Source organism: Mustela putorius, unplaced genomic scaffold (assembly GCF_011764305.1).
Source record: "Mustela putorius furo isolate JIRA1106 unplaced genomic scaffold, ASM1176430v1.1 tig00003853_pilon_pilon_pilon, whole genome shotgun sequence".
Lineage (NCBI taxonomy): Eukaryota > Metazoa > Chordata > Mammalia > Carnivora > Mustelidae > Mustela > Mustela putorius.
Genome location: NW_025422005.1, coordinates 16,963,837 through 16,987,021, shown reverse-complemented (window position 1 = coordinate 16,987,021; position 23,185 = coordinate 16,963,837). Strand labels below are relative to the sequence as shown.

At 54.5% G+C, this 23,185-nt stretch overlaps 1 protein-coding gene across 2 annotated transcripts; it reads left to right on the top strand.

The window, feature by feature from the left end:
- The first annotated feature begins 1,263 nt into the window (after positions 1-1,263).
- Positions 1,264-22,451, top strand: E2F2 (E2F transcription factor 2). Of its 2 annotated transcripts, XM_045063946.1 has the most exons (8): positions 1,264-1,996; positions 7,409-7,514; positions 8,134-8,196; positions 9,382-9,601; positions 10,268-10,426; positions 12,267-12,381; positions 14,155-14,347; positions 19,027-22,451. In XM_045063946.1, exons 1-8 carry the CDS (start codon positions 1,745-1,747, stop codon positions 19,302-19,304), a joined length of 1,386 nt encoding a protein of 461 aa, XP_044919881.1. In that variant the 5' UTR covers positions 1,264-1,744; the 3' UTR covers positions 19,305-22,451. The 2 variants fall into 2 exon arrangements, with proteins under 2 accessions (XP_044919881.1, XP_004741260.1); XM_004741203.3 differs by lacking the exon at positions 8,134-8,196 and having other exon boundaries at positions 1,268-1,996.
- The last annotated feature ends 734 nt before the right edge of the window (positions 22,452-23,185 follow it).

Here is a 23,185-nt window from a genome sequence, read left to right as displayed (position 1 = left end):
TGGGGTCACACAGTTGGTAAAGTGACTGGGACTGGATTTGAACCCAGTGTTGTCTGCTACAAAGTCTGGGCTCTTGATCATCGTGCATTAGTGTTACATCATCCTCGAGATCTGAGTATAAGAACCAGGTATGAAGCTGGGGACCAACTCTGGAGGATTTTGAACGCCAGCCTCAGACCCGCATAGAAATCACGCAGCACTAGGCAGGAACTGGCAGACTTGGAATTAGCTTCTTGCAGCTAAGGTTACTTCTTGGAGCCTAGGCATCTCTAAGCTGGAGGGACTGGGAATGTAAATGGATTATTGGCAATGAAGATTTTGAATGAGGGAGGGAGGCTCTTGTGTGGGACAAAAGGATTGTTTAGGAGAAACATGGAGATGTTCAAATATTTGCTGAATGTGGGGCTCTGGGAATGTCACTGAGAACAAGACATAGCTCTGCACTCTGGACCCCCCCCCCCCAGTCCCCATCCAGGCCTGCAAGGGGCAGGCACAGCTTGGGAGGGTGGGGGAGAAAGCTTTTATTGGAACAAACAAGGTCTCAGAAGCTGGCCTGTCCAGATTGGACAGCCAGTTCTCAAGTCAGTGAATCTCTCTGTGATCCTGGACAAGTTACCTAGCCTTTCCGTCTCTCCAGTCTTTACCACGAAGACCATCGTGCCTCCTCCTGGGATTGTTGGATTCAATGAAATAAAACAACTAGCAGGGTGCTTGGCCTACTGGAGGCCCTCAGCAGATGTTAGTATCCTCCTACGATGAGATATAAATATTAGGCTCCACCCCTCACCCCCCTGCCAGGAAAGAAAACAGGTTCCTGGCTTTCATTTTAGTGGGGCAGAAAAAGGATATAAAAGCGTATATGCAAAATAACCAAAAGCCTTTGGCCTTGATAAGGTGCTGCTGGCTCCGGGCTCAGGACAGGACTCCGTGCCCCAATTCCCTCCTTCCCGCACTCCCCCCTCCCCGCCGCAGGAAACCCAGGCCTCTTCCTCAGCAAACTCTGGCCGCTTCTGCACGGTACCGCACCACGACCTCAGCCTGTTTCTCCCGCTGCTAGGGACGGCGGGCGCCCGGCGACAGGAGGTGTGGCGGCCCCTTTAAGCAGCGAAGCTCGTGTTGCAATCGCAGCCTTGGGAACCGGTCCTTTCCGGGGGGTGGAGCCTGTGCCAGTAGCGGCGGCCAACCAAAGCGCGGCATTTTCCGCGGGAGATCCGAATTTCGCGGCACGCAGTTTGGCGCTAAAAAAAAAAAAAAAAAAAAAAAAGAGAGAGAGAGAGAGAAGAAGGAAAAAAAAAGAGGCAGAGAAAGACTTGGGGACCAGAGAGCCAGGCGAGAGGGAGTCGGTGCAATCGGCCCCTCTTTCCCGTCCGAGCGCATCGCTTCTCCTCCGAGCCCCCGGCGACCCCAGAGACCCCTACCGGGAGCCAGCCAGACCCCAAGCGCCGAGGCCTTTCGGGGGCGCGGGGCCGTCCCGGGTCGCCGTCGCCCTCGGGGTGGGACAGCCACTGGCCGTGCCGCCGCCGCCGCCGCCGCGGGGCGATCTCCAAGCGGGGATCTCCAAGCGCTGCTCAGCTCGGCCGCTGGCCAGGAGGGGAGGGTCCGGCCTTGCCCCGCAGGCGTCCATTGGCGGCTTTCCCCGGCCTCCGCGCCATGCCTCGGGCGGTGTGAGCCTCCGCGGGCTCCGGAGCCCGCAGGTGCCTGCGGGCGCGCCAGGCCGGGTTGAGGAGGGGGCGTTGCGCTCGCCATGCTGCGAGGGCCCCGGGCCCTGGCTCCAGCAGCCGGGCCGCCCTCGAAGGGACTGCACGCGATGAGCCCTACCGAGCTGTGGCCGCCCGGCCTCAGCAGCCCCCAGCTCTGTCCGGCCACCACCACCTACTACACCTCGCTGTACCCGCAGACTGTGCCTCCCACTGCGGCGCCCGGCACCTGCCTCGACGCCACCCCCCACGGACCGGAGGGCCAAGCTGTGCGATGCGTGCCGGCTGGCCGGCTGCCGGTAATGCTGGGGACCTCCCCACCGCCGCCCACCGCTTCTCCCTCTGCTTTTGCGGGTGTGGGAAAGGAGGGAGGGGCGCCTGGGACCCAGTTTGAACGAAGCAGGTCGAGTTGAGGAGGGAAAAGAGGGCTTTCAGCTTCCAGAACAACCCATTGCCCTGCATATCTGAATTGAAGGAGCCCTTCGTTTTCGGACTTGGGATGAAAAAACCATGCATTGGAGTGGAATGAGCACTGGACTGGGAGTGCGGAGACTCAACCCACTACCCCCAGTGCACCGTGTGACCTTGAGGAAGTCCACGGAGCTGACATCGCCACCACTCCTTCATTCTTTCATTCATTGTTTGGTCCAGAAACTGGTACTGGGCATCTGCTATGGCACAGGTATAGGGCTTGGTCTAGGCGTAGAATGGGGGACTTTAAGATGGGGGGCAGGGATGGGGTGTCTCTCAGGTCCAGTCTAGCTTGGACAGACTCTGAATTTCCTGTACAGCCGACTCTTTCCCAATTATCTGCCCATGGCTCTCCCAGGCCCAGTCTTCCCTCCCAGACAGCCAGTAGCAGGTGCAGACTGGGGGCAGCCCCCTAGGTTTCCTATTCGGATGGACTTTTCCTTCCTCAAGCCCCCAGGCCATTGCCAGGGAGGGCCTTAAATGTGGTGGCACCAGGTACAGGGTGTGTTTTGTGGGAGTGGAATTCCTGGAGCCCTTGAGAATGGAAACAACCATAGGGTAGAGGTGGGTGGGGTGGGAAAAGCCCTGGAGAACTGGGTGGTGGATGGGGAGCTTGGTTTCTGGTCCTGACTGCCACTAGTTCAGTGTGGCCCTGGACAAGTCTTGGCCCCAGTCTGGGCTTACATTTCCTTTTCTTGAAAATGCACCTGTCCATGGCATAATTGGGCTAACTCATCTCAGGTCATTTCCAGCTCCTGGTCCTGGATTTTGGAAAGCGGCTCCAGAAAGGGGAGATGGGGGTGCTGTAGTTTGCTTCGTTGTGAGTGGTGTAGATAGGTTCAGGTACAGAGAGATAAGACCAGCCCTCCCTGCCGTAGAGGCATTTGGTCAGACCTTTGTTGGTGGACAGGCACAGACCCCCAGCCTTCCCCGGATGCAGCAGGCACAAGTCCCTGTTAGGGGAATCACGCTTTGCCCATGCTCAAGGCGTTAAACTTTCCAGAGCCCCTTCCTGCACGAGGGAGCCAGGGGTGCTTATCCCATTTCACAGGTCAAACAGCCAAAGATAATTGAGACTGGGTATCTATCTTTATGCTCAGCGTTTTACAGCCTAACACAGTTTTGTACCCTGGGAAGGAGGAGGCCTTAGTAGCTCCGGGGAGAAGCTGAGGCACAGGATGAAGATATGATCTGTCCAAGGTCATGCAGGGAGGTGTATGACCAAGGCTGGTGATCATTGGTCTCTTCTCTGCAGCCTTGACTTTCTGCAGTACTGCCTGACTGAGGAGCTGGGTGCCCCGGGCGGGGGAAGGGGCTCAGTGGAGGGTGCAGTCTTCTCTGGCCAGCTGCTTTCAGGCGCCCAGGCGGGGTTTCAGTGGCTGCGTTTCAGTAACAGCTGTGGTTTTGAACTGCTTCCCTCCCAGAGGAGCCCGAGTGCATCTGTCTGTAGCTCCCTCCCAGAGGGGCTCAGTGATCACAGCAAGAATGGTTCTCTTTTACTGAACGCCTCTGGTGTGCCAGTCACTGCTTGGCACTCCTCACACTCGTTATCTTGGCCAAGATGCTTGGGATGAGGCATCTTACAGATGAGGAAACTGAGCAGAGACGTGAAGTCACTTGTCCAAGTCACAAGCCGAGAAGTGGGAGAGTCTCCTTGCATCAGACTGCCCTAAAGGCCTGTCAGGCCCAGAGCCCCCTCTCCCATCAGATGCCCTCTGGCCCCCAGCCCCATGGGCAGGCCTGGCCCCCCGCTTACTCATTTTACCAGGGCGGGACCTGGAGCAGCTCCAAACCCAACCCTGGGTGTTGGCTGCCTGGGTTGTGGCCAGGCTGCAAAGGGCAGGGTGAGTAGGATCTATTGGGGAGCTGCTGTTTAAAGGGACCTCGGGGATGGCAACCAAGTTCAGTGGCAGCATAGAAGCCTGAGCCCTGGTCTCCTCACTCGCTGTCTGGGGCTCTTTCCAGCACCCTCTGGGGAAGGCTTGGGATGTTCCTCTACGGAGTCCCTAGTCCAGCCGGGCACATTACATGATTCTGTCTTATTCCTATGGGACTCTGTGAAGAGGGTGGGATTCTGCACGGTTCTTCTTCTTTTCGTCTGGCTTTTCCAAAGTCCCCCTGAGAAGCTTGAAAGCAAAGGAGCATGTTAAGGAACAACCCTCTGAGGCGGGTCAGATGTGCAAGTGCAGGCTGCTGAGTGGTAGGGCTGGGATCTGGAACACTTGCTCCTACCCCCACTGCCTAAATTAGGACTTGGGGCTTGGAAAAAGCCTGGCTTCATTCCTTGAGTGACCTTGGGCAAGTCACTTCCCTTCCTTTGAGCCCCACCTTGGGCACCTTGCTGCCCAGAGTGGGGTTGCATCTGGGTATCTCTGGCCCCCTCATTTCTGGGCCTGCCTCTTCTCCCAAGGGGTCAGTGGGGAGCTTGAATCCTAACCAGGCCTTTAAGAAACAGCCAAAGGGGCTGCCTCCTAAGAGGGTCCAGATTAGAGCAAATGTGCCTTGGCTCTTGGTACATTCCTGTCTCTTCAGCTTCCCTCTGCACTTCAGCTTCCCTCTGCACTTCCCCCTTGCTCGCTGCTCTGGACCTTTAGTGATGGTGGCTTCAGTGTGTGAGCCAGGAGCTTTGCTGCACTGTCACTGGGTCCCCGGCCAGGGTGGAGCAGAGTATGCCCATTTTATAGGTGGGGCTCCAGAGGTCAACTGACTTGCTGAGCTCACCCAGCTAACAAGGGGGGAAGCCTGGAAGGGAACCCAGAGGGATCTGACTCCAAGCCTTTGCTCTGGCTCTTCTTGGCCCTCATCTTCCTGGGCTTGTCCTCTGCCACCTCTGTTCTGTAGGCTCAGGCACATCCATGGGCCATGCCCCAAGGTGTCAGGGAGATGTCCTTAGGTGAGGGTCATTTAGCTGCTTTGGGATGCTTGAAGTACAGGGTAAGGGGAGGGACTGTAAGGGAAGGGAGGGAACTGGTATATGTATATAAAGTAATGGGGGGCTGGTGGGCACAACCAGGCCTCGGCTCAAGTTCCAGCAAAATCTGGGGGAATGTGTGCAAAAGAACTGAGACGGCCTGGCACGTGGCTTTGGAGTCAGAGAATCCTGGGTTCAAACTCTGGCTCTGCCTTTTGTCTGTGTGACCTTGGGGTTCATGCCTTACCCCCTCTGAGTCTCCGTTTCTCTTCTGCCAAGAGAGATTGCCAGGACTGATGGTGCAGGACTGATGGGCACGTGATAGGCCCAGTGCAGATACTTCATTCAAGGTCCTTCCTTCTCCCTGCTCTGCAGGTAGTGAGGCTTTTGCTTGTGTTCCGTGAACTCAGCAGGGCCTGGCTCCTGTTGGGTGGGGGAGGTGGGTGGCATTGGGGAGACTCTGGGCTGCCCCACTTCTGTCCTGGGTAAAACTCAGCTTGACTTCTCTTCCTCTCCCTGCTCTTGGCATTCCTTCTTGAGGGATGGGGGAAGGGTCCTCAGATGGACAACCTCGATCAGGATTGACAAAGACGTTGGAGTTCACCAGGTCCCAGTTACTTGAGCTGTTAAATGGGGCTTGGTGGTGATGGGGAGACTCAGTGAGGTGATGAATGTTGGGGCTCGGCCCAGGGCATGTGGAAGTTCTCAGGGAATGGCTGGACCTTTCCTTAGAGACAAGATAAGTCACATTCCCTAGGATCTCACCAGCTGAGAGGTTAGAAAAAGAATATGCCAGAGGGTCTTCAAGAGGAATGAGCAGGGACGTGTTTGGATCATGTCCAGGACTGGATAGGGGTGGACGAGAGGAGCATCATATCCAGGCTCCTCAAACCAAGGAGCGGGTCTCCTGGAATCAGTCTAGGAGGACTGCCTGGAGGAGGCAGGAGCAGGGAGGGGAGCTGATAGCAGGAATGGCTGTCACCACTTCCCACACCTGTCAGCCCAGCTGTGCTCAGCAGCAGTTAGAAGTGTCAGACCCGCCAAGCATGACCTCACTGTTAGAGGTTAAAATAGGCCTCTCTGCCCCAGCCAGCTTCAGGGTGTCTGGGTGATTAGGGAAGAGGGAGAGGAAGGAAATAGGCTCGGGGCCCCCTGAAGGGTGTGTCAAAGAAGAGGCCAAGCCTGGATTTCAGGAAGGGAGTCTGCATTTTCTGAACACCTACTGTGTTGTGCTGAGCCGTAGGGTGAGCACTTGGCAAGGGTTATCTCTTTGGTTTCTCACCGTGGCTCCTCAAAGCAGGTGTTTTCTGCCTCATTTTACAGAGGAGGAAAGTGGCCCCTAGCTGTTGCGTACTTCCCCAAGTCACACACACACACACACACACACACACCCATGCAGGGAGCCCACGAAGGAGCTGGGAGAGTCAAGTCCAGGCCTCTGACCTCTGCCCCAGTGCCCCAGTACCCTAGCCCTGCCCCTACCCAGCCCTAACAGGAGAGAGGCCCCTTCCGGGCCAGTGCAGCTTCTGGGCCTAACTGGGGCCTGGTGGCAGCGGGGTGAGGAGCAGATGTCTGTGGTTCCATTTCCCTAGCAGGTGTTTCCCAAGCTTGGCGGGAACAGGCAGGGGGAGCAGGGGGACCTCAGCTGTTTGTCCTTGAGATGCAGGGGAGGGATTCATTGTCTGCCCCTCTCAGCAAAGAAAGATTGGCAAATAGAGTCTATTCAGGAGGCCCCCGGGGCCCTTGAGCTGGAGCCCAAACATGGGGGTGGGGAATGTTTGCTCGGCTTCCCAATGTGGGCACCTCCCTGGGGTGTGGCACAGAGCCAGGAAGTCCCCTGGGCCTGGGCGGATGCCCAGCCCCACCCTGATAAGGGCCAGCTGTGGGGCTGTGATGGGCACCAGGGCAGGCTGGGCCAGCTGCTCGTGCACTTGGTGGGGCGGGAGGCGCTCCCCAGCCTGATGTGGTTTAGGTCCTACCCACCTCTTCCTCCCTGCTTCAGCCTCTGGGCTTGGGGGTTGGGGATGGCGGATGTAGAAGTGACCTTGGGGCCCATTATGACAGAACCCTGAGCCCTTGGCCAGACTGGCTTCGGAAGTCTTCGAGTACCCGCACCTCAGGCTGAGGTTCAGGACTCCTTTTCCCCCCAAAATCTCGCTTGGCCAGTCACTGCTGTTTCCTCACCAAGTGCCGAGATGTTTCCCCGGGACTGGTGGTAAACTGAGGCACAGAAAGCCGCTGCCGGTGGCCTCCATGCTTTGGCTCCGACTCGGGGAAAGATTGAAAGAGGAATGATACTCAAACTCTGACTCTCTCTCCTCTCTCCAAGGCCAAAAGGAAGCTGGACCTGGAGGGGATCGGGAGACCCACGGTCCCTGAGTTCCGGACTCCCAAGGGGAAGTGCCTTAGAGTGGACGGTCTCCCCAGCCCCAGAAGTAAGCCGCACAGATGGGGCATCTAAGGGCAGGCTCAGGAGGAGGGTGGGAAGGGAGGGCAGGCTGGGGCAGAGGGCAGCGGCCCTACCCACATCAGCAGGAGTGATATTTGTGGCACACTTCCCGGTTTACAAAGCAGCTTCCTCTGCCTTCTCTCACGGGACCCTGCCAGTCGTCAGCACTGTCCCCCTTTCCCTATGAGGCTGTCAGAGACTCAGAGCCTGAGTGATTTGCCCAAGGTCACACTGGTGGTGGCGGGGGAGGGGTGTCAGGGCCCAAACCCAAGCGGGCACAGCCTCTCCCACACCACGCACCACTCTCGTGACCTCAAGTGACTGGTGTTTCACTTGGGAGCTTTCTCATTTGTTTAAAAAAAAAGTTTGTATTTAGTTCAGTCTGACCTTTTCTAAAAGAGAGACTCCAGCTCCGAGAGGAGCAGGGCTAGTCGGGGTCTTTATCCCACAGGTAGAGAGCTGAGTGAGTGATTCCAAGGGAAGCCTGGATTCTGGATTGGTCTAAACCGTGAAGATCCTGGGGCTGCTTGGGCGGGGGGGTGGGGGGATGTCTTTCAAAAGCTAAGCTGCAGGAAATTTCTACTTCTGTCTCTTGATATATTCAGTCAACATCCTGGTTCCAGCCGGAGTTTTAGAAAATTTGGGGGGTCAGAGACCTCATGAAGAAGGTATGTCACTGGGTGGGAAGCATGAGGGTCGGGGATCTGGGCAGGGCTCTGGTCCCCCCTGCCGTGAGCCTTAGCTGTCTCTTCTGTAAAACAAAGCCCAGCTGGGTTAGGGAGGGCAGGAAAGCTGGCCCTCCTGTGTGGGTAGAGGCTGCCTGCAACATTTTATTGAGAGACACTAGGAGCACTGATCGTTCAGTAATGTCTGCCAGGGACCCCAAACATGACCAAAGCCTCCTGTGTGCAGAATGCCTGCCATCCGTATGTGATGGGGTCGGAAAGTCCCCTTCCGGAGGAATCTGACACTCTTCAAAGCTCAGTTTCCAGAACTCTTCCGCGGCTAGCTTGCTGTAGGACTTTGCAAGTCACTTGATTGCCAAAGCCCTCTTGTGGTTTAAGATACTGCCGCTGGGATGTGGTCTTGTGACATCAACCCCATTAAGAAAGTCTCTTTTTTTCATGAACCTGCCCCACTTGGTATTATAGGACTGATTCCTTTCAGATAATCATTAGGCTATACGTGGAAAGAAAAAGCAAGTCGAAAAATGTGCCCAAGTCCCAGCCCATCCTTCTCTTTCTCTCATTACCCTAATTCCAGATTTCTGGCAAAGCTGGCTGGAGAGGGGAATGGTTAAGAAGACAGACTCTGCAGCCAGGCTGCCTGGATTTAAATCCCAGCTTTGGCACTTTCTAGCTGAGTGAGCTGAGCAAGTCACTTTCCCTTTCTGTTCCTCAGTAGTCTCATCCATGAAATGGGGATGGTTGTACAGCAGCCTCTTAGGGGGTTGCAAGGATTGAATTTGTTGTATATGGAAAGTGCTTAGAACCGTGATCCCACACTCAGTGCTTGTCATCATTGGTGGTGGGGGTGTTGATACGGCTCCCTTAAGCTATGGTGGGAAGGTGCTCTGAACCAGGAGTTAGAAGAGGCTTGGTCTCCAGTCCTGTCCCTGCCCCTGACTGTGAGACCTTGAACAAGTTACATTCCCTTTCCAGGTCTCAGGTTCCCTGCCTGGACAGGGGTGGCGAACAACCACGAGGTTTACAGAGCCTCGCGGTGCTCTGTAAACTGGAGAGTGGTTGTTCCTGTGTTCATGGGAAGGGCGGTACCTGTTAGGTCCCCATCTGTGGACGAGGCTGCCCAGGCTGGCTCTCCCTGAGCGGTGACAGGGCCCCTTTCTCCCTCAGCCCCCAAGTCCCCTGGAGAGAAGACTCGTTATGACACATCGCTCGGGCTGCTCACCAAGAAGTTCATTTACCTCCTGAGTGAATCCAAGGATGGGGTCCTGGACCTGAACTGGGCTGCCGAGGTGCTGGACGTGCAGAAACGGCGCATCTATGACATCACCAACGTGCTGGAGGGCATCCAGCTCATCCGCAAGAAGGCCAAGAACAACATCCAGTGGGTGTGAGTGCCTGGGCTGGGGCCGATGGTGCCCGTGGGTGCCCGTGCCGTGGGTGAAGGTGGGGGAGGGGCACGATATCCAGCAGGTGGGGTGGCGGTGGGGCGGGGGCTTGCGCCGAGAGCAACATCCCATAGGCTTACATGCTGGGAGCTGAGCCAAGGTGTTGAAGAGGGATTTCTAGAACATATAAAGACTAAGAGGACCCAGATCGTCTTGAATTGGGAACCCCAAGATTCCCCTGTCCAGCTTAGCAAAGTCCCCTGGACCTGGGCTGTTGCAACTGACCCTTTTTCCAGCTCAGATCTGAGTCCTCTGGGCTCCTTTCCTCCTACGAAGACCAGAGCAGACCTGCAGGGAACCCAGGCAAGGCATTTGGGGGAGGCTGGGGTGTAGGGTGGACCGTTTCAAGAGCTCTTCGAAAGCAGGGTCAGGCTTGACTTGTCTCTTTTTCCTAGCCCAGCCCCCGAACTTCAGGTTCCATTCTCAGTGGCTCCCTGCCGGCTAGGCGGAACCACTGATTTGCACAGCCCAGGGAGCCCCACTGTAGACCACGCTGATGGCCCCGTTCTGGGGTTTTGCGTGGTCTGGGCAGGTCCACGCGGCAGCCCTAGGGTTGGGGCTCCTGGATATGGACTGAGACTGACACTGGGGAACGGCTCTCTTCCCAGAGGCAGGGGAATGTTTGAAGACCCCACCCGGCCCGGGAAGCAGCAGCAGCTGGGGCAGGAGCTGAAGGAGCTGATGAGCGTGGAGCAGGCCTTGGACCAGCTCATCCAGAGCTGCTCTCTGAGCTTCAAGCACCTGACGGAGGACAAGGCCAACAAGAGATATCCTGTCTGGCTGGGGGTGGGGGGAGCGGTCAGGGAGCAGGGCCCTGCTGCATACTCTATCCATCCTGAGTTCGTGCAGAATCTCCCCATAGGGGGCAGTTTCCCTCAGGGTCTGTCATGTCTGTTTCTTTTCTTTTCTCCCCCCCCCCCCTTTTTTTTAGAGATTTTATTTATTTATTTGACAGGCAGATCACAAGTAGGCAGAGAGGCAGGCGGCAGGGGGTGGGCAGGCTCCCCGCTGAGCAGAAAGCCCAATGCGGGGCTTGATTCCAGGACCCTGAGACCATGACCTGAGCCGAAGGCAGAGGCTTTAACCCAGTGAGCCAACCTAAGGCCCCTCTTTTTTTTTTTTTCCCCAAACATTTTATCTTATTTATTTATTTGACAGAGAGAGAGAGATCACAAGTAGGCAGAGAGGCAGGCAGAGAGAGAGGGGGAAGCAGACTCCCTGCTGAGCAGAGAGCCAGAGGCGGGACTCGATCCCAGAACCCTGAGATCATGACCTGAGCCAAAGGCAGAGGCTTTAACCCACTGAGCCACCCAAGCGCCCCTCATAGACAGTTTTTTATGTTGCTACAAATCCTTCCTATTTGCCTGATCCACATGGAATTGTTGCTATTGGACCATTTTTTTACAAAAGTACCAACCTCATGTGATTTAACCTAGTGTTTAGAATGATTTGAGACTGTCTTGCTCAGACTATGTTCTGGTTTGTTGAGAAGGCCTAGAATCAAATTTTAGATTTTTTTTTAAATTTCTTTATTTGAGAGAGAGAGAGAGAGCGAGCACAAGCAGGTGAAGCAGCAGGCAGAGGGAGAGGGAGAAGCAGGTTCCCACTGAGCAGAGAGCCTAACATGGGGCTCGATCCAAACTGAAGGCAGTTGCTTAGCCAACTGAACCATCTAGGCACCCCTAGAATCAACATTTAGATCGATTTGAGATTTCTGCTTTTATAAAACAGTATTGTACAGAGAATATTTTCCTTTATTTTTTACTTATTTCATTAGATTTCTAAGATTAAAATTATAAACATGGACTTTGCTTAGATTTTTCTTTTTTTTTTTTTTTAGGATTTTATTTATTTATTTGACAGACAGAGATCACAAGTAGCAGAGAGGCAGGCAGAGAGAGAGGAGGAAGCAGGCTCCCTGGTGAGCAGAGAGCTGATGCAGAGCTCCATCCCAGGACACAGAGATCATGACCTGAGCCAAAGGCAGAGGCTTAACCCACTGAGCCACCCAGACACCCCTGCTTAGGCTTTTCATCCATTTTTCCCAAATGGCTCCATCATCTCATTGGTTTTAGGATCTCACCTTGTATTTCCATAAGAATGCTAGGCATTGGAGAAATGTACAAGAGTAAGACAGGTCTTACTACCTGCTCAAAGATAAGGATCTAGTCTGAGAGATAAAGTCTTTTTTTTTTTAATATTTTATTTACTTAATCTGAGAGAGAAAGAGAGAGCACAAGAAGGGAAAAGGGATAAGCAGACTCCCTGTGGAGTGGGGAGCCTGATGCGGGGCTCAATCCCAGGACCTCAAGATCATGACGCAAGCCGAAGTCAGACGCTCAACTGACTGAGCCACCCAGGCTCCCAAGATAGTCTAGAAAATGGACAAGAGGCACCATTTAAAAAAATTAATTAAAAAAGTGATTTGTACTCCCATTTGTTTTCTAAAGGGGTCCACGGTAGCTTATGATGCTAAAAGGACCGGTAGCTGTTTTTGGTTATTTGTAAGCTGCGGAAGGAGTGAGAAAGACATGTTCAGAGGCTTTGCCTGGCAGGCTAGAGGTTTGGATTTTGACCAGTTACCTCTCTTGACTCTCATGCCCCTACACTGGCCTATGTGACTTACCAGGACATCCGTGCTGTTGGCAACTTTAAGGAGCAGACGGTGATCGCTGTCAAGGCCCCTCCACAGACAAGACTCGAAGTGCCCGACAGGAGCGAGGTGAGAGGGGAAGCATTCAGCGGAAGGAAGGTTAAGGAGGGTCCCAGGCCGCGCTGTAGGCTCTGTGCCTGGCCCTGCCTGGCCCCAAGCTTGTCTGAACCATTCTGGTGCTTGTAGCAAGATTGGTGGTCTCTGAGCAGGGGCAGCGATGGCAGGAGCCGGAAAGGACAACAGACGTCAGCTACTGATCCAAAAAAATCTCTGCTCTTGGCACCTTTCTGCACCCACCAGCCCCTGTACTCCTGGGCCTGCACGCCGTGGTACTGGTGGCTCACCATGATCCCTTCTCACCTAGGTTAAAGACCCAAATTCTTACTGCTTCCCTAGGAGGCCCTCTGGGCTCTGATCTCACCAGCCTCTTCTCTCATTATGCCCCATTGTGCCTCTGCTTTGGCCCCTATGACTTCTCTGCTGTGTTGCCATCACACTAAGCTCGTGTCCATTATAACACATTCTGCTGCTGCTCCCTCCGGCTGAAATGCTCTTCCCTTGGACTGCCTGGTTTACTGGTATTTGTCTTACAGGTCTCAACTCAAACCTCACTTCCTCCAGGAAGGCTTCCCAGATTACCACCCCTCCCCACCCCTCCCAGATTTCATAAGTTCCTGTGCTTTTCTATTGCACTTACCCTCCGTTTGCTGGAAGATACGGGTGACTATGTGATGATACTGTGCTTCGCCTGTTAGAGGGTTAGCTCCACAAAGACATGCTGCACGCCTGTGGTACCCCTGGCCCAGAGCTGGATATGTCCTAAGTGCTTGAGAAGTAATTCGTTTAATGGAAGGATGTTAAGATAAATGGGACCTTACCCCTGCCTTGAGGGAGCTCAGGACCTAGTGGGAAAAAGACCCAAGGAAGCAGTGTTGCCATTTATAGATTTAAGGTGCTTTGAGGGCCCAGAGAAAGGACAGATAGAGGAAGAGCCCATAGACGGTTAAAGGTATTGGGTCCTCAAGAATGACCAGGACGTTTGTCAGGGGGAACAGGAGTAGAGAGAGGGCCCTGCAGGTGCACTGGGGAGGAGACCTGGGTGCGTGTTGGAATGGCAGGGGTGTGTGATGGTGGGAGGGAAGAAGCAGAGGAGGCCAAGTACGAGGACTCCTGGTTATAAGCAGCAGAAAGCCAAGTCCAAAGGGCTTAAGTCAGGGGTGAGGGGTGGAGGGGACTGCGGGAAGCCACGCGAGAGGTCCAGAGGGAAGATTTGGAAACTGCAGGCAAGGCTAGACGCTTCACCCCATGCTCTCCGTCTTTCTCTGCCATTCTCTGTGCTGTTTCCATTCCTAGGTGGGCGTCCCTCTTCCGGTGGCAAAGGTAGCTTTCATGATCCCAGCCCCGCAACCCCAGTGGGAAGGGAGCCTCCATTTCCAAGTTCAGCACAAGTCCTGGGTCTGATGCTCGGGACCTGAGCTGAGTCGTGTGCTTCCCTGAACTAGTCACCATCACTGTGACCTTCCCGGCCTGCTCTCCAAGCTCACCCACTGGAGCTGGGAAAGGTGTTGTCCCCCCAAACTACATGACTTGAGAGTGGCAGAGGAGTGGTTTCCCAAGGGAAAATCGAGATGTTCTCCCTCACAGAAGGGAGCCTGGGGGCCAGACAGGCAGAAGGAGCAGTTGACCCCCTCGGGTCAGATGGGGCAAGCGTGGGGGCCCAGCTCAGGAGTGTGGCTTGCTCACGTGGGTGGTGGGAGGCCGGGGTGTCCATCCATTCGGCCGAACCCATGAGTCAGTGCCCAGCCGCCCAGAGTCATGACCTGGCTTCTCTTCTTCCTCTAGGAGAACCTGCAGATATACTTGAAGAGCACCCAGGGGCCCATCGAAGTCTACCTGTGCCCAGAGGAGGTGCAGGAGCCCGACAGTCCTGCCAAGGAGCCCCTCCTGCCGACCTCCACCCTTGGCTCCAGCCCTGACTCCACCCAGCCCAGCAGCAGCACGGACCCTGGGATGACAGAACCCGTGGCATCCCCAGGTAGAACCCTCTGTCCAGAGGAGCAGCAAATGGGAGAGCCCCCAGCTTTCCAGTTTCCTCCTCCACGGCAACATTTGTTGGGCAAGGGGAAGCTCGCACTTTACATAAAGCCTGTGTGTGTGTGTGTGTGTGTGTGTGTGTGTGTGTGTGTTCTTGTCTCAGTCAGGAGGCTGATGCTGCTCTGGGCTGAGGCTGTTCTGGGTCCTGGGTTTGAAACCCTGCACTTCTAACTACCAACTGTGTGACCTTGGACAAGTCACTTAACCTCTCTTTGCCTTAGCCTCATCTCTAAGTTGGGCACAGTAACAGTATCTACTTTGTAGGTTGTGAAGATTGAATGAGTTCATATAGGGAAAGCCCTTGGGATGGTACCTGGCAGTAACTGCTGGCTATTCTTGTCATTGTTAACCTGCCAGTACTGCTAGAACCACACTTCCATGATGACTACAACCAGCAAAGCCTCTGGCGCTCAGGAAGCCCACAGTAAATGGGAGCTACAGATTTTTTTTTTAATTTTATTTATTTAACAGACAGAGATCACCAGTAGGCAGAGAGACAGGCAGAGACAGGCTCCCCACTTAGCAGAGAGCCCAATGCGGGGCTCGATCCCAGGACCCTGGGATCATGACCTGAGCTGAAGGCAGAGGCTTTACCCACTGAGCTACCCAGGTGCCCCGGCAGCTACAGATTTTTGGAGGAAGGCTCAACTAAGATTTTTTAAGTCACAGCTATGTACTGGGTACATCTATGTTATCACATTACTTTTCATAGCAGTTCTTGAGATAGGCATTATTGTTCCCAGTTTAGAGATGAGTAAACTGAGGCAGAGAGGTGATGTGATTTGCCCAAGGTCTCTTTGGGCAACAGAACTGTGTCTTGACCCTCTGTCTCTACACACATAGCCCAGTCCTCTCTCCGTGAGGCTTGGAACAGATCAAGGAAGGGGTTGCTGACCGGAGCAGATCCCCCTTGCTGGGAGGTGGACCGTACAGCTAAAGCTGGCTCTACCTGGCAACAAGTAGCATGAGGCAGTCATCAAGGAGCAGAGAGGCGGGAGAGGTCTCAGGGAAGGAGTCCAGAAGGAGTAGAAATGGGAGCCTGCGAAGGCCCTTCCCCCAGGATGGTTTTTCCTTTTACTGGGATCACACAGCAGGTCAGCCTGACACATCCTTTGAGGCTATGGAAGCCATTGTTCAACTTTCTGTTTTTTTTAACTCCAGAATCCTCTTAAGTAGAACTCTGGTGTTTAAAAAAACCAGAGCTTGAACTGATGGAAGAGCCTTGGGGGGGCGTCCACAGAACACGGGCTGGATTCCATTTCTTTAACTCAAGGGTCCACAAACTATTGCCTGCAGGCCAAATCTGGCCCGTTTTTAAGGGGCCTATGAGCCAAGAATGGTTTTCATGTATTTAAAGAGTTGGGGGGCAAGAAGAAAGTGACTATGTAACAGAGACCGTAAGTATCCTGCAAATCCTATACTTGATCTTAGCCAAAAGGCCGAGAAGCCATCTGGCCCTTTACTGAAGTTTCCTCAGCCCTGATCTAACTCAGCCCTTCATTTTACACATGAATAAGCAGAAGTTCAGAGAGGGTAAGTGACTTCTCTGAGGCCACACAGCAAATTGGAGGCAGAGCTTGGACAAAAGCCCAGGCCCTCAGCTCTTCTCTGGTGATCTCTTCTCTGTCGTGCCTCTCCCTGCACCAGCCATCTGTCACTCCGGGTACCTCCTAGGGCCTATCTCCCATGCCAGACCTGTGCCACGCCCTGTTTTCTCTCCTGCTTCGCTCTGCCTTCTCACTCCGCTGTCAACATGTGCGCAGCTCTCCCAGGTAGAGCCACTTTGACTTCAGAGGTCCTCTGAGACCTGGGGCGCAGTAGAGCGGGGAGAGGCCCCCAGCATAAGTAAGGGTGAAGTTTTTAACCTCAGTTTTACTGATCAGTTGTGCTCCTGGAAGGAGTAGAGGCTGACAGACTGCTTGGCGGTGGGGCAGCCTAGGAGCCAGCTCTGTGCCATGGGTGCCCCTCTCCACCCTTGTTGTGTGGCCTCTTAGTGACATCCTTGGCAAAGGGAACAGAAGGACAGTTCCTGGAAGGGGTACACACAACACACACACACACACACACACACACTCACTCTCTCTCTCTCACACACACATACTCTTACACACTTTCTCACACACGCTCTCACACTCTCTCTCTCTCACACACACACACACACACACTGTCTCTCAAACACTCTCTCACACATTCTTTCTCTCTCTCACACGCAGACACATACACACACTCCACGTTCTTGCCTGAAGCAGAGCCATTTTGAGGTCTGAGTGCCAGGGGCCACACGCAGTCTGGGGACCCAGGTTCTGGCATCACCAGAGGGAATCCCTTTTGCTTTGGGGCCTCAGTTTCTCTCATCTTTCATGGAGGGGCTTTGGGTATGGGTTGTCTCTACCATCTCTCCAGGCTCTCACATTCTGAGGTAAACGTGAATGTTGTTACCATGCAGGCAGTCAACGCTGGGAGCCTGGGGCTTGAGTTTGCACATCACCTGCTGTGACTTGGTGACTGTAGGCAGGACGCTTCGGCCCCTCAGAACCTCTGTTCGCACGTCTGTAAAACTGGGACACGTAAAACTCCCTCATGATTTCTGGGTTACAGGCAGTGAGACAGCGTGAATGTGATTTTTTAAAAAGCTTCTGTGAACCGGGCACCTGCTCTGTGTGGTCTGGAGATAGAGCGTGAGTCTGAGCCGTCAGAGTGGGCACAGATACGAGAGAGCAGCTCGCTCCTGGGTGTGATAAGCAGCACGAGAGAGCAAGGTCCGGCCCACAGGGGTTCCACACGCGGGTTATCTCCTTACTGTTCAGCATGTCAGGGAGGTAGCACCTTCTTTCCCCTCCTGAGAAAACTGAGGTTCCTGGCCCTACAGCTGGTGAGGGCTGGGCCTGGGGTCCGAGCCTGGACCCCCGCCCCCACTCCCAAGCCCAGCCTTTCACTAGAACTTCAGGCCTCAGCAACCCACTAAAGAAACATGCCGGTTTTTTCATTCACGTACATTTAATTGGCTCCTTTGAGCCTCAGTTTCCTCATCTGCAAATAGGGGTCCAGGATTACCTCCTGTGGGGCCCCTTAAGGAGGTAAAACACCCCTGTCCTTGAGATCAGGGCTGGCCACGCCTTGGTAAACCAGAGCTCTTCTTATTTTTATTTATTTACTTATTCACTTATTTATTTGAGAGAGAGAGTGAGAGAGCATGAGAGGGGAGAAGGTCAGAGGGGGAAGCAGACTCCCTGCAGAGCAGGGAGCCCAATGTGGGACTCGATCCCGGGACTCTGGGATCATGACCTGAGCCAAAGGCAGTTGCTTAACTGACTGAGCCCCCCAGGCACCCCCAGAGCTCCTCTTATTGATGAGGGTTTTCTCCCTGCACCTATTCCTGAGTCCTGCGAGGCAGGGAATGGGTGTCCCCCTTTTAGAGGTGAGGAAGCAGAGGCTCCGTCCACATTAAGTCACTTGCCCACAGATACACAGCAAGTAAGAGGCTGATCAGGCAGGCGGACACACCAGCACGGCTCTGTTTTCCAAGGAATGCTTGGTTGGGGTTTAAGGCATGACTCAAACGGTGAGATTCTGGGCGTCAGGATATATTTGGGGGGATTCCCAACGCCCTATTCCTCGTCCCTGTGTAGGAAGTCGCCCTGTGATATCTAAAGAGAAATGCTTTTGGTGTGCTCACAGCAGCCGAGCCAGTGTAGCTGGAGAGGTGCTGGTCAAACTTGGATTGTCTTCCAAGCCATTTTTAAGCTAAAGCATAAGGGTCAAGGCAAGGTGACTGGGAAGAAGTGTCTCGGTGGGAGATGACGGGCTAGACCAGGGTCACAGCACTGGAACTGAATGGACTGGGTGCGGGGGAAATGGCAGGATTTTTTTTTTTTTTAAGATTTTATTTATTTACTTGACAGAGATAATGAGAGAGAGCACAAGTAGGGGAGGAACAGAGGCAGAGGGAGAAGCAGGTTCCCCGCTGAGCAGAGAGCCTGATGCGGGGCTCGATCCCAGGACCCTGAGATCATGACCCAAGCCGAAGGCAGAGGCTTAACCTCACTGAGCCACCCAGGCACCCCGTTTTTTTTTCTTTTTTAAAAGATTTTTATTTTTTTATTTATTTGACAGAGAGAAATCACAAGTAGATGGAGAGGCAAGCAGAGAGAGAGAGGGAAGCAGGCTCCCTGCCAAGCAGAGAGCCCGATGTGGGACTCTATCCCAGGACGCTGAGATCATGACCTGAGCCGAAGGCAGCGGTTTAACCCACTGAGCCACCCAGGCGCCCCTAAAAGATTTTTATTATTTAGTAATCTTTACACCCAACATGGGACTCACACTCAGAACCCTGAGATCAAGAGTCGTGTGCTCTTCCAGTGGAGCCAGCCAGGAAGGAGTTGGGTAGGAGCTGGAGACCAGGAGATCCCACCTTTTTCTAGAGGTGGGAGTACAGGTGGCTGGAGCTGTGCCGGGAGAGGGAGCGTGTCCCCTGCCATTGGGTGTGAGGCATGTTTGGAGAGAAGAGGATGCCCAGTCATCCAGGGAGGGGGTGAGGGAGGGCCGTTCCTGGGCTCTGAGGTCTGACCGGAGGCTTTTGGGCACCAGCTCTAAGTGTGACCTCTGTCTGCTTGTCTCCAGCACCAGCGCTGACGCCCCAGCAAGTCCCGCAGCCACCAGCGCCCCCGCCCCTGCCGCTTGTCCCCCTGGAGGCCACTGACAGCTTGCTGGAGCTGCCGCACCCACTTCTGCAGCAGACCGAGGACCAGTTCCTGTCCCCGAGCCTGCCGTGCAGCTCTCCCCTGATCAGCTTCTCCCCGCCCTTGGACCAGGACGACTACCTGTGGGGCCTGGACGGGGGTGAGGGCATCAGTGACCTCTTCGACTCCTACGACCTTGGGGATTTGCTGATTAATTGAGTGGCCTTGCCTGTCCCAGCAACCTGCCCTTGGCTCTACCTCGGCACAGACGGACAGGCCCTCTGCCCACGTAGGGACGTGGGACACAAGGTGCTGCCCTAGGGATGGGAGGGGTCCTCTTTTCTTTCTCACCCCCCCCAGCCAGCTGAAGCTATCTTGGAGAGAGGTTTTGGGTGAGGAGTGTATTAGGGGTCGGGTCCTCTCTTTCCTCATAGAAGCTGGGCCCAGGAAGGCCCATCTGGCTTCTGACCTCTGACCTCTGACATGAAGGGCCACAGGTGGGACAACCAGGTCCAGGGAAAGGCCCTCCCCTCGCCTTTTGAGGGAGGTGAATTAGGACCCTGAATTTATCAAGAAGCACTTAATGCCTTTGTATTTATTTCAGGTTGAGTTTTGTTTGTTTGTCTTCCTTGAGTTTTTAGCAGGGAGATTGTTCTAGTTTCTAGTAAGACTTCTCAGACGTGCCCAGTGCTGTCCACGGTCCGAGGGCAGCCCAGGGCTTTCTGGGCCCCAGGCCAGTCCCCAATTTCCCCGTAGCTGTAGACTGGGTCTCTGGGGGCTGTCCAGTCTGCTAGAACGCTACTTGCACTTCGGCCTCGTAATTCTAGTAAGTGGTGGCCACAGGCCCTTCGGCTCCTCCTGCCCATCCTCTCCCGCTGAGGCACCAGCCTTGGGTTCCTGGCCTCCTCTGTCCCAGGGATGGTTGCAGGGAGCCCTCCCGGGGAGGCGGCATCAAGGCTCCAGGTGTGGAGACCCACTTCTGTGGAATCCCCTACCTCTCCATTCCCTTAGAACAGGAAAAACCACCTTCCAGGGAGTCAGCACTGAAAGGCCCCCCTCCCCAGGGAAACACAGACAGGAATGTGGAAGCAGCTAGAGGGCACCATTTGTGCCTCTGCTTGGGACAGGGGCTGTCTTACCCTGAGTACCTGGGAGGGAGTGGCAGCCCCATATAGAGAAAGGTGGGGTTAAAGCAAGAAACTGCCAGAAAGCAGCCCCTCTGGAAGCTGCTCTTATCATCCTCCCCTTCCCTGGAAGGATTTGTTTACTGAAGGGAGTAATTCTTTAAGGATCTCTTCTTCTCGGCAGCTCTCACACAGACGCCCCCCCCCCTGCACCCCAGGACAGAGGTAACCAGGGCTTGGTGGCATTTTAGCTCGTTTTGTCACTGGAATGCCAAAGGGCTGGCAGAGTGTTTATTGCAGACCAGACCTTTGCCCTGATGGGGAGAGGGGCTTATGTTACCTCTTGAGGCTTAGGGTCCTGAGAAGGATTCTTGCCCTGGCCTGCTCCCCGCCCCCAGAGGCTTGACCATCCCACAGTGTCTCTGCAGCCCACTTGGGTGAGAGGGATGAGGTCAGCTCTCTTCCCCACCCAATGTGGGGCGGGGCTGCTCTGGACTGAACCAAGGCTGTGCCCTCTGGAGAGAGGCAGCCAGGAATGGTGGTCTTAGAGGCCCACCACCTACCCTCAGGGAGCTAGGTTTCCTCAGGGGCTTGGCTGGGCAGCACTTTTTTTTTTTTTTTTTTAAGTTTGTAGCATTAAGTTGGTTTTAAATATGAAGTTGGCCTCATGGGATGGCTCCTGAGTTACCCAGAAGCTGGCATCTGAAGCTGGGGATGTGGGCTTCTTTGGGGGTGGGTCTGGTGTGAGTTAATGCTTGCATGGGGACAGCGTGCCTTGTCATTTTCACAACTTCCCGGGCCCCTGACTGTGCCCTCTCAGGAACAGATGTCCCGCTCTGGAAACAGGGTTTATTTTGTAGGCTTTACAGACATGCTGTTGGTGTCCCCTGTCCAGATACTCACAGAGGTGTCATCAGAAGCCTGCTTGGAAGCCCACTATGTCCAGGGGCAAGGGACTACCTCAGCCCTTGGGCAGGGGACAGGAGTGTTGCTTGGAATCCTGTCGGGGGCCTGTGGGGCCTAGATGGCTTTGCTGTTCTGAGGTGTCTGGGCTGCCGTTTAGCTATGTCCCATGTCTGAAGACAGAGACGTTTGACTTCCATGCCTTTGGCTCTATCTAGAATCTTCCAGAATTAAATCAGAGAAAAGAGAGACGAGGCCTACAGGACTCACTGGGAACGGGTTTACTAGTAAAGTCTGGCCAGAATTCAAGCTCATTCTCCAAATGCTGGGCCGTAGTGCTGGACAGAGGGGCTGCCCCTTGGGCCCATGGTCTGTACCCTGAGCAGCTGTCCCTGTCCAGTGCTATCCCCTCCACACCCTGCCTGGCCCCTGGGGCTGGACCGCCCAGGCCAAGCCTCAGGCTGTGGGGGGGTGACAAGCTCACACCTCTTCCTTGCCAGCGACACTTGAAACCTCTCAGGAGTTGCATCGAGAGCTTTAAAAATGTCTGTTCGATGGTATTTCCTTTATGGGCCATGTAAACTTTAGAACTAGGGTGGAAGAAAAACCACTTTTCTTTCTGAGGTACGTTATTCCTTCCAGGACATTTCCCAGCCCTACAGGCAGCCCCCAAGTCACCTGTGTTGCACGGGGGCACCAGAGGCTCGGGGGCTCCAGGGAACTCAGTAGGTGAAGTTGTGGAGGTTCGGCCCCGCTCCCGTGTCCCTTCCCACGAAACGTGTTCGCTAGAGCAGCGTGAGGTCCCTTCTCTGCGGCAACGCTGTGGTTGGACCGGTGTGGTTGTGGGAGGACGAGGGGGATGGTGAAGCTCAGAAAGCTGGTTCTGAGAGGGTTTTGACTTGACTTCCCCTCCCCGAGTGTTCTCAGCCCCAGTTTTGCAGTGTTTAGTTCCTAGTAAAAGCACCTGGGTGTTCCCACGTCTGAGCGTCGTGTGGCTTGAAGTGAAAGCCTTCTGGGGTTGTTTGCAGGCAGCTATTTGGTGCTCCTCTTGGTGTCCCAGAGCCCCTACCTCCCCCTGGGACCCTTTTCTTCCACGAGGACCCTCGGTGACCAGAAGCCCAGCCAGCCTGCGGGCTCCTGGGTGAGGGAAGAAGCCTTGTGTACGGCAGGTGTGTCTTGAGGGTGATGAGGCCCAGGTCACCTGGTCCCTGTGCAGGGACTCTAGACAGGTCACTTTCCTCTGGTCTGGTTTTGCTCCAGGTCCTGCCTTGATGAGCACCGTGTAAACCTCCTTGTGTTGTGATAATCGGGCATTAAATGACAACTCTGGACACCTCAATTCTTGTGCTTTCTGAAGGTCATTACCAAGCGTAGGTCTGGTCCTCCCAGGTGGAAGGTGGGGACGATCCTGACCGCCTGGCTGATTTATCCCCAGAAATAGCCTCCCTTTCCCACACTGGCTTATTACCAAGCCTGAAATCTCACCACACAGACACTGAAAAAGTTAGCGGGTCGGGAATGGGCGCCCCTCCCCTCCTCCGTCTCCATCACCTTCCTCTCAGCTGGATGGTTGGGAAAGCTTGCGACCCACTCTCCGTCCGATCCGTATCAGTGGTTCTCAAAGTGGGTTCCTCAGGTCAGCATTACTCGGGAACGTACGAGAAATGCACATTCTCAGGCTCTACCCCAGACCTTCCGAAACTCAGGGGAGGATCCAGGATCTGTGGCTTAGTGAGCTCTTGGCTGCTGAAGCTTGAGTACTCACACCCTCCCAAACTCAGTTCTGATCGTGTCTCTCCTGTTTAATGGAGGGCCCCTCTCTGCCCTCGTGACCCCTTCAATTGGCATAAAATTACGTTTGCAACATGACTCGTGGTTTTTCCTATTTCTCCAGCCTCACTCACCACTCCATCCCACCACCCATAGCCACACTGGACTTCTTAGTTCCTGAAAAATATGTTTTTCCTCTGCAGGGCCTTTCCACATGCTGTTCACTTCACCCGGCATGCACTTCCCTCCATTTCAGCTGAGCAGGTGCCTGTTTATTCCTTAAGGCCCCGTTCAAGAGCCTTT

What these genes read in the sequence shown, in the direction of transcription:
- E2F2 (XM_045063946.1), top strand. Translation starts at nt 1,745, where the DNA reads ATGCTGCGAGGGCCCCGGGCCCTGGCTCCAGCAGCCGGGCCGCCCTCG. An exon ending in AAGAACAACATCCAGTGGGT is followed by an intron (nt 9,602 to 10,267) that starts GTGAGTGCCTGG and finishes CTCTCTTCCCAG; the next exon opens with AGGCAGGGGAATGTTTGAAG. An exon ending in AAGTGCCCGACAGGAGCGAG is followed by an intron (nt 12,382 to 14,154) that starts GTGAGAGGGGAA and finishes TTCTTCCTCTAG; the next exon opens with GAGAACCTGCAGATATACTT.